This window comes from Diadema antillarum, unplaced genomic scaffold, assembly GCF_040938485.1.
Source record: "Diadema antillarum isolate AM-2024a unplaced genomic scaffold, OU_Dant_1.0 scf00000071, whole genome shotgun sequence".
NCBI classification, from domain to species: Eukaryota; Metazoa; Echinodermata; class Echinoidea; order Diadematoida; family Diadematidae; genus Diadema; species Diadema antillarum.
Window position 1 is genome coordinate 13222246 of NW_027270960.1, and position 10194 is coordinate 13232439.

Below are 10194 nucleotides of genomic sequence, written 5' to 3' on the forward strand. Positions count from 1 at the left end.
ATCGGCCAATAAATCTGCTGACTCACTACCATTTCAATGCTCCGTACGTGCCGTGCAAATTGCCAATACTCCGCGGTCATTTTTGATCAATCAAAAGCGATCCATTTGCCGAGACGACCGATTCCGTCTGGTGTCTCTTGAAAAAACACATAGACAGGAAACTTTTCATCTTTCAAACTTGTTACAGCAAGTTTCAATGTTCTTGGTTGCAGATAGCAAGGTAAAACATTTCGCTCTGAAGTGTAATGCTGGTCTCCTTGAAAGTATTTTCTTTTCAATGGTTGGATCCTAAAGACATTTGTGAAAAAACCTGAAGACTTCCACAAAGGCAGCTCTAGACCCTATTCGTGATCGTGTTTGGCCATTTTCATCTGTTTTATTCCTTGTTTGTTTGTTTCATCTCGCTTTTCTCAGTCTCAGTATAGTGTCTTTTTCAGAGAAAGTAACATACGCAGATTTAAGATAATGTCCTTGAACAGGTTATCCTCCTAACAGAAAATTCAGATGACGCCAAAAGCCTTCAAAGATTCCCACGAGAAACAGTTCTCGATATTTTATTTCGCGTCTCGCCGTCACGCTCGAAAACCAAACGATTCTGAATCAGACCTCTGTGGTCATTAACACACGTCATATTACGTCATTTTATTTAAAAAAAATGGCGTATAACCATAACTTTTCATAGCTTGCAACGCAGCGCGTGGCTTGACCTTGATTGATACCAGTAGACAGATAGTCTCCATCCACAGGCGACAGTTGGAGAGTCTTATAATACCTGGTCAATTGTCAGTTACTGACAATGAATAAAGAAATGAATGATTAGTCAAAAGTGTTCTGATTTTTTTTTGTCAGTAATCTGCATGCTCCGACACGTACATGTATATATATATATATATATATATATATATATATATTATATATATATATGTATATATATATATATATATTTATATCGTATATATGTGTGTGTGTGTGTGTGTTTGTGTAAAGAGAGACAGAGAGAGGGGTGGGGGGTGGAGGAGAGCAATAGTAACAGAGAGAATTAAAGCTTGATAACCTCATCTTAACCAACTTTTTCACTTTCATTTTCTTTGTCTGTTGCAGATCAATATCTTCTCTTTAATGTGACACAATTTACCAGATTGTGTCGAACCAAAAATGATATCCCTCTCCTCTGTTACTATTAGGCTATCTAATATAAAAATATATATTTATAAATAGGTCATATATATATATATATATAGAGAGAGAGATATATTTATAATTTCTATGTAACATAAATTTGTAATATAATGTTTTATTATATAATTCGGTTTAGTGATAATTATGCCAATATGGATACTTGTAATTTCATATCTAGGTAATTAATTATGTATTTATTATAAATTCATGATTTATAGCAAATATATTAAAATATTTATTATTATTATTATTATTTATTCGGCATTTGCAAAACAATACAAGTGATAACAGAGAAACAGAATAAACAAACAAAACACAAGAAAACAAAGTGTCAGGCTTTCCCTGTTGAGCTTCCCGAAGGAGCCGGGTTGGAAAAAAGCAATCAAAATATACATTATAGTGGCAGTGGGTAGTTCCTTCTTGGCAGATCCTTCTGATCCTGTACGAGTACAGAAACGTCCCCGCCCTCCACGAGTCTCCCGCTGCCTTGCGGGCAGGTTTTGGTTAATCAAAGGCTAGGGAGTAAACCTTATCCAAATCCGGAGCGGAGCCCCTAAGGTGGTTAGGTGTTGCCGTTCATCATCTCACCGGCAGCTCCAGCAGTCCGGTTGTGGCTATGATGTGTCGCCCTGCGTCCCTCCTGGGTAGATCGGCTGGACCGAGGGGGGGGGGGGGGGGGGGTCCTGGACTTGGGTAACCCAAGGCCTCCACAGTTCTTCTCGCCCAGGATTCAGTGACTCCACCCTCCATTTCTTCTTCTTCTCCCAAGTCCTGAGGCGATGGGCGAGTGGCGACGGTGGCAGGTGCAAGATGGCGCTGGGGGCTGCTAGCCATGGACCTACACTCAGGCGGTCAGGGCAAGGATGGTCGTTCTACAGTCTACCGTGGCAAGGCATAGTTCGGCAGCCACTCTGACAACGGAGCAGCCCTCTTCAAGGACAGCACTGCTCTCCACTCAGGGGGAAGGGTCTAGAAAAGGTGACCTAAATAAGCTTGGCTTAACTTCATCCTGTCAGCATACCGCAGCTGACTGGTCATCTACCTCGCGGTCGAAACACAAGAGAAACACGAAAGATGAACTCAAAACTATCCCACCGGAAAAACACCTTATGTGTTAGAGCCTGGAACATCAGGACACTCATGGATAACAAAAACTGCGAGAGACCAGAACGTCGAACAGCACATGTGGGTCGAGAACTGCTGAGATACAGCATTGATATTGCTGCCCTCAGCGAGACACGCCTTGCAGACACTGGAGAGGTCACAAAGGCTGGAGCTGGATACACTTGCTTTTGGTCAGGGAAGGCACTGAATGAACGCAGGGAAGCAGGAGTTGGCTTTGCCATTCGCACCGCCCTCGTCAAGAACCTGGAGTCCCTCCCAAGAGGTATCAGCGACCGCCTGATGGTGATGAGAATCGCCCTCCATGGCAAGATGCACTTGACACTCATCAGTGTGTACGCCCCCCACCATGACCTACACTCTGGAGGAGAAAGAGTTGTTCTATCAGAACCTCTCCAAAGTGCTACGGTCAGTTCCTAAAGACGACAAGCTGCTGATACTAGGGGATTTCAATGCCCGGGTAGGGAGATGCCCAGTCTTGGCCAGATGTCATTGGGCCACATGGCAGTGGCCATGAGAACACCAACGGCTTACTGCTACTCACCCTCTGCGCTGAACATGGACTCACCATCACCAATACCCTGTTCCAACTGCCGGACATCCACAAAACCACCTGGATGCACCCAAGATCCAAGCACTGGCACCTGATTGACTATGTGATCACCAGGCGCCGAGACATCCAGGATGTTCACATCACGAGAGCAATGAGGGGAGCTGACTGCTGGACAGACCACCTGCTGCTGAGGTGCAAGCTGTCCTTTTCCATTGTCAGCAGACACAGACGCCAGAAAGCTGATGTTAAAAAGAAACTGGATGTCCAGATCCAGAAGCTAAATGAACCGAACACAAAAGAAGCCCTCATCATCAACCTTGCAAACCAGCTTGAACATCTACCAGCAGAGGGAGACTATGAGAAGGCCTGGGCCAACTTCCGGGATGTAGTGTACGACTCTGCCAGTCTGACTCTTGGATACATGATAAGGAAACACCGAGACTGATTTGACAATAACAACAAGGAGATCACCACCCTCCTCCAGGAGAAGAAAAAAGCCTTCACAGCCTGGCTCAACGACAAAGACTCCAAAGCGAAGCATGACCGCCTCAAGAACATCAGAGGAAAGGTGCAGACTGAGCTGCGACAGATGAAAGACAAGTGGTGGGAGAACAAGTCTGCCGAATGCAATGACACCTGTGCGCTCTGCCAATGGAAGCCTGCTTACTTTTGAAAACCAACGTCATACATCGTTGGAGTGAACACTTCAGCCAGCTACTAAACAGACCTAGCAGATACAGCAGTTCTGGGAAGAAGGGTCGGTGCCGCTGGACTTCAAGGATGCCAACATTGTGCATCTGTACAAGAACAAAGGGGACAGAGCTTCATGTGACAACCACAGAGGCATATCACTGCTGAGCATCGCAGGAAAGATCATGTCCCGTGTTGTTCTGAAACGCATCACACACCATCTGCTGGACGACGTGGTCTCTGAGAGCCAGTGTGGATTTAGGAGCAACAGGGGGACAATAGACATTATCTTCGCAGTACGGCAGTTACAAGAGAAGTGCCGAGAACAAAACCAGAACCTCTACATCCTCTTCGTAGATCTGACGAAAGCTTTTGACACTTAGCCGTGAGGGCCTGTGGGCTATCTTGACCAAGCTATGCTGCCCACCAAAGTTTGTCAGGATCATCCAGCCTTCTCATGATGGCATGATGGCTCGCATTGTGGAAAACGGAGATGTCTCTGACCCATTCCCGGTCTCCAATGGTGTGAAGCAAGGCTGTGTGATGGCTCCTACAACTCTTCAGCCTCATGTTCACTACCATGCTCTTCTGCACCCTCTCCAAGTGTGATGCTGGTGTCAGTATTCGCTACAGATGTGATGGCCGATTCTTTGACCTCAGATGTCTAAGGCAAAAACCAAAGTCCTGAAGGCCCGTGTGAGAGATTTCCTGTTTGCAGATGATTGTGCGCTTGCAGCACTGAATGAACCAGACCTGCAAGAACTTGCCACTTATTTTGCAGAAGCAGCAAAAACCTTTGGACTGACCATTAGCCTGCAAAAAACAGAAGTGATGCTCCCGCCTGCACCTGGCCTGACACCTCTTGAGCCTCAGATCGAGATCGAGGGCACAACACTGAACAACGTGGAGAGCTTCACATACCTGGGAAGCTGCACGCTTGTCCTCATACAGCAGCATGGACAAGGAAGTCTCCAAGAGGCTCGCAAAAGCAGGAGCCTCGTTTGGCAGACCTTGGACACGTGTGTGGGGTGAACGAGGCATCAAACTTTCTACCAAGCTGGCAGTCTACAAGGCAGTCGTCGTGACCTCTCTGCTCTACGGCTGTGAGAAGTGGACGCTGTATAGGAGGCAAAGCCGTGCACCTCACCAGTTCTACCTTCGCTGCCTGCGACGAATCATGGGAATTTCCTGGCAGGACAGAGTTTCCAACACTGAGGTGCTTCGCAGAGCCAAAATGCCTGGGATCGAGGCCCTCATCATGAAGGGCCAGCTCCGGTGGGTCGGACATGTAGTCCGAATGGATGATACTCGCCTACTAAAGATGATCTTCTTCTCCGAGCTGGCTTCTGGAGTAAGAAACATTGGAAGGCCTCTGAAGCGGTACAAGGACAGCCCGAAAACATCCCTCGATGCCTGTGGCATCTCAGCCCGTGGCTGGCAATCGCTTGCCTCTGACCGCACCGCCTGGCGCCCAGCTGTCCAAAAGGGTGTTAGACTGTTCGAGGATAAGCGCCTCAAGAGCCTGGACCAGAAGCGAAAAGCCCGTAAAGAGAGGATCCGGGACCCTACTTCTGCCGTGGCATGCCCAACATGTGGCCGCTTCTGCGCGTCCACCTTTGGGCTCCTCTCCCACCTCCGGCGTCACTGACGTCATTGCCGAACCCGACAGAATTCCATTATTACATTATAGTAATATTTGATGTTAAGATTATTTTGAAATTCGGATATGAATCATATCAATGTTATCATTTTTTAAAAATTTGATTCAGTAGAAGAATGATTATGAACGTGATGTTGTATATATTTCTGTAAAATGTATACACCTATTTGCATTTATATTCAAACACATACAAACATACACACATAACCTTCAAACCTTTTATACAATCACCATTGTCTTTTTTAAACATAAAAATACACCCACTCATAGAAATCTTTTAAAACTCTCATTAGTTATTATCAATTTGACATACATTTACACACGTAGATACACGCACATTACATCCATCACGAAGTTGACTCATATGTATACAGATTAAAGGGACTGTACAGTACTGGTTGAGGTGGGGATTCATGTTTTGAACATTCCTAAGTGAGATAATGAGAAACCTCTTATGAAATATTAAAGAGCATGTCGTTTTAAGAAGGATTCAACGTTTATTTCATGAAAATTGGTTTTCAAATGGCTGAAATATCAAAACAAGTGATAATAATAAAAGGCGACAGGCCACGCCTTTTATTAGGATCTCTTTGTTTCACCTTGTTTTTGGATATCTCAGCCATTTCAAAACCGATTTTCATCAAATAAACTTTTGATACCCCTTAGAATGGCATGCTCTTTGACATCTCATAGAGTGGTTTCTGAATATCTCGCAAAGCGTTAAAAGCTAAATCCTCACCTCGACCAGAACTGTACACACAATTTGATATTTCCTCCAATGTCATGTACCTCTCACACTCATATTGATATCATATTGTTGTCAGGTTGTATATCTTTTGTATGTCTATTATGTCTATGTATGTATCTATGTTATCAGGTTTTACCTATGTCCTGTAAGTATACATTTATTTTAATGTATGCAACGATGTAACATGTATGCATACAAACAAAACAAATTTCTAGAATTGGACAATAAGATCGAGTCCAATTGAATTGAATTAAATCAATACGTTTACTTTTCCCCTCTTTCACACATAGACGTGATAACATTGGCTGGAACAATAAATGATTAACAGTTAATGTATATAACATAAATGTGTATGTGTTTATGTGTGTACATATGTCTTTATTTATGCACGGAAGGCCTACATTTCATTCATTTCATTTCATTTCATCCTTCATTTCATTTCATCTTACATAATTCATCTTTTTAATTATCTATAAACTTTACTTCCTTTGTCTCCATCTCTCACGCTCAAACGTTTTCGAGCTTCAAGAGTCGCGAGGAAATAATTGTTTTTTTTTTTCCACCGATACGTCGCAACATGCAGAATAGATGGGAACGAGTTGACGACGGCCCGTTGGGGACGGACGGTTCAAGTGCGTCCTCCGCCGCCAAAATCACTGGGCAAATACATCAATATCGGACGCGCGGAATCGATGCCGCGTAAACATTCTCGCGGTGAGAGTGGCGCTACGAACAGCGTGACAAACGGCTAATGCATTCCATGTCCCGTCTCGACACGTTTCTCTCATGCGGCCAGATATGAGCAGTCATTCAATAGTCCGTCTCACAAAATGATTACCCCTCCCCGCGCTTTAGAGTTATTTACACCCCCAACCACCACCCCGCCCCACCCCACTCTTCCCACATGATTGTATTCTTCGCCGTCGCGACAACTTCAAGATGCACACGGAAATGAGGATCGTCGGATTGAAAGAAATCAAAAGTTCTGCTGAAAAAAGGAAGTCTTTCAGACTGCAAAACCGATTGTGGTGTGCAGTTTTCTCTCACCTCAAAACAAACATTGGCTGGAAAATCTCTATATATATATATATATATATATATATATTTTTTTTTTTTTTTTTTTTGCTCAACAAACTTTCTGTCAGATTAAGGGAATTGTACATCGTTTGAGAAGTACTGAAGAGTTCCAGTGCACGCAAACTAAAGCTAATAGAGGAAATTCAGAATTTCGTTCTGCGTATTTATTTATTTTTTTCCGTTCAATTTCATCTCGTTTTTGATAACCTCTTTCTTCCATCACCAAATCACGAGCATCAAATATATCGAAGATTTTTCTTAACTTTCAATTAAAGAGGCATGCAAATGAATTATGTAGACCTTGCATTGAACAATGGTATTATTATACAGGATCTTAAGTGATTACGTATTATAATGAGAGACGAATGCACAAATTGTGAGAAACGATAAAACTAGTTTCACAAGCATCACATATATGCATGATCAGTTTTGCTTTAATATTACGTGTACAAGGGATTCAAGAAGATCCCTCTTCATTCGCAAGCAAGCAACAAAACTTCACCGATTTGAATAATTTCATGAATTTGAAACTTCACCCATTCGAAAATCCAAGTATCGTACTCGCAATATTACTTTTTTTTTGGGTAAAATATCGATTTTCTTTGAAAGAGTGAAAAACTCTGGAGAAGGCTGAAACTGCAAAACAAAATTGTAATAATTTTGTGATGACTTAGCCTGACTCGTTTCAATTCAAGACATACAAATCTTATACAATAGAATAAAATCAATTTCTGCCAAAAGAAGTCTTCCGGTCGTGTCGGAACATTTCACTCTCATTCTTCCGGACATTGATTTCCACGGAAGTACTTGGTTTCCTCTCGTGCGCAGACTGTCCAACTGAATGAATTTCAAGGAAAGACAGGTTACGTCATAACATGCCCTTAAACATCCTGCTTTCGCTGACCTCAAGTGAAAAAATGCATAGGAATGGACAGAAGAGAATCAGCGAAATTGATGAAAGCATGGCGCCTTCTTGTGAGATGTGGAGGTGGTAAAAATTCAACGGAAATTGTTCGACGCCAGCCATGGTTCTGTGCTCACGGGGGGAATTCATAGGTTTGCCAAGAAGATGTGCAGTGGACAGCCGCATATTCAGGAAGATAATTCGAAAGGACTTTCATTTTTCCTACTGAATTTACGAATAATGTAATATCCACTCAATCCGAAGAATCTCACTGTATTTATCAACGTACACTTAATTAAAACATGGACCTAATACACATGGACATTCATCGTATATCGTAAATTCATTCATGCACCCGTACATCTCAAAAGCGCCACAAAGACATTTTTAGCATGCTTCACTGCTTGGTCCCATGATCGTCACCACCAGCAAGCCGGGAGAAGAACAAGACGGAGATTCGAGAAATCTAAAACTATATGCGCAGAGGAAAATAACTCACAAAAAATCAAGTAAAGTGAATGTGCAGTTGTGGTGTATGTTAGGAAATCATACCTCAAACAATTTCGCCTGGGAGAAGCAGGCAGTTCTTAAAAGAGAGCTAACATTTTGGCAGAATAATTATCATTTGTGATCTCAATAATTTACTTTTCTCCAGCTTATTCCAGAGCAAGAAGGGACGGTAATGGTAGAGAACAGATATATCTTGCCATTAGGCAAGGTCTTATGCGTGTGCGAAAATGTGCGAATCAGCAATTACCCATCCTTTGACACAAAATTTGTATTGATCTCAGGTTTGCTGCTCCTCATCATCTGTATTTATTCAAAGACATTTCCGTCTGGAAAATGCACATCAGCGAAACAAGACTGAAATGTTAGTGACGATACATGATCACAATCGTTATTGTCCAGACATCCGAATGTACTCATTAAGATGCACATAATCAGGTGTCGGCGACGATCATACATCAAAGAAAGACTGCAGTGAACAGTCCATGTATATTAGATCCATGATTAAAAGTAAGGGCTTAATTCCTAAACCACTCATGAACCACGTCACTGCCAATCATGCCTTTGAATAAACCTCGCTATTTTCCAGCTAAACCTAAAATCATAACGCACCAACCAAAATTAAAGAACTTGGTGTCATTCTATTTGAAAAAGAATGGCCTGTCCAATAGTATGCAAAATAATGACATATTTGCCACAATATTGGTGGCATCATAAAAATCTTAGGTGTTCCGTTCTTTTTGGGCCACCCTGTATATATATGTATATATATATATATATATATATATATATATATATATATATATATATATATATATGTGTGTGTGTGTGTGTGTGTAGACATTAAGAAGCACGTTGATTTTATGCTGAGCATGACTGAGATGAAGAGATTAAGTCTAGTAGTCATGGTAGTGTTTTAGCACATACCGTTCACTGAGCGCAGAACTATTTGACACAGAATCTTTTTTCTTTCTCTTCTTTTTTTTTTGTCCTCTCCGGCCCGTTGACCTATCTCCATCTCCATAGAGATCTAACCATTCACTTCTTTACTTCCTACAGATAAGTAAATGACAGAACAAAAGATTAAGTTATGTAAATTGATTAAGGTAATCAGAATCTCCGCCATTTCACACACCCCTGGGACCTGACGTATTAAGAGGTAGCTTGCACGCCTCTTCGGCCAACGTCGGGGGAGAGAAGTGATTGCAAATTACCTGCTTCACTTTCAGCCTGCTAAGCCCCAATCTACTTTCTGCCATATTCCAGGATTTCGGAGATAATGATAAACCTCCGGCAGCGGAGAGCTGGTATACATTGCGGGAAGACTCCCGTAAAGGCGAAGTCTGACATTCTTGACAAGAGACTGAATTAAGAATTTGTTTCGTGAATCTAAGGTTGTGAATACATGTGAAATCAAGGGAATGATGACAAATTATCTTGTAGTATCGGCATACTATGAAATATTATCTAATCATGTGACTCAAACGGAGCATCTGCTGAATCCTTGCTCAGCAATAAACGTGGAAATAGCAGAGCGCCGTATACCAGTCCAATGTTTCTTTGACTTCATAGTCATATAACGGGCATCGTGGTATAAGGGATGAGACTCCTGACTCTCAATCGGACGCTCAGAATTCGAACACCGTAACTGAAGTAACATTCACCTCATCACACTGATACACAAAATAGCACTCAACGTACAAACCAAGATTCATCCCAACACAATGCACACCGCACTGCACCGCACGTCCTTC

General features: G+C 42.4%; 1 protein-coding gene across 1 annotated transcript; it reads left to right on the forward strand.

Annotated features, from left to right (window-relative positions):
- Positions 1 to 2253: 2253 nt before the first annotated feature.
- On the forward strand, positions 2254 to 4153 carry LOC139716859 (craniofacial development protein 2-like). The gene is made up of 4 exons (XM_071628388.1): positions 2254 to 2709; positions 2766 to 3239; positions 3339 to 3457; positions 3928 to 4153. The coding sequence occupies exons 1-4, from the start codon at positions 2254 to 2256 to the stop codon at positions 4151 to 4153; spliced, it is 1275 nt and encodes a 424-aa protein (XP_071484489.1).
- The last annotated feature ends 6041 nt before the right edge of the window (positions 4154 to 10194 follow it).

Coding starts and splice junctions, on each gene's coding strand:
- LOC139716859 (XM_071628388.1), top strand. CDS start 2,254: ATGAACTCAAAACTATCCCACCGGAAAAACACCTTATGTGTTAGAGCC. Junction 2,710..2,765: donor AACCTCTCCAAAGTGCTACG/GTCAGTTCCTAA, acceptor ATGCCCGGGTAG/GGAGATGCCCAGTCTTGGCC. Junction 3,240..3,338: donor CCTGGGCCAACTTCCGGGAT/GTAGTGTACGAC, acceptor ACCCTCCTCCAG/GAGAAGAAAAAAGCCTTCAC.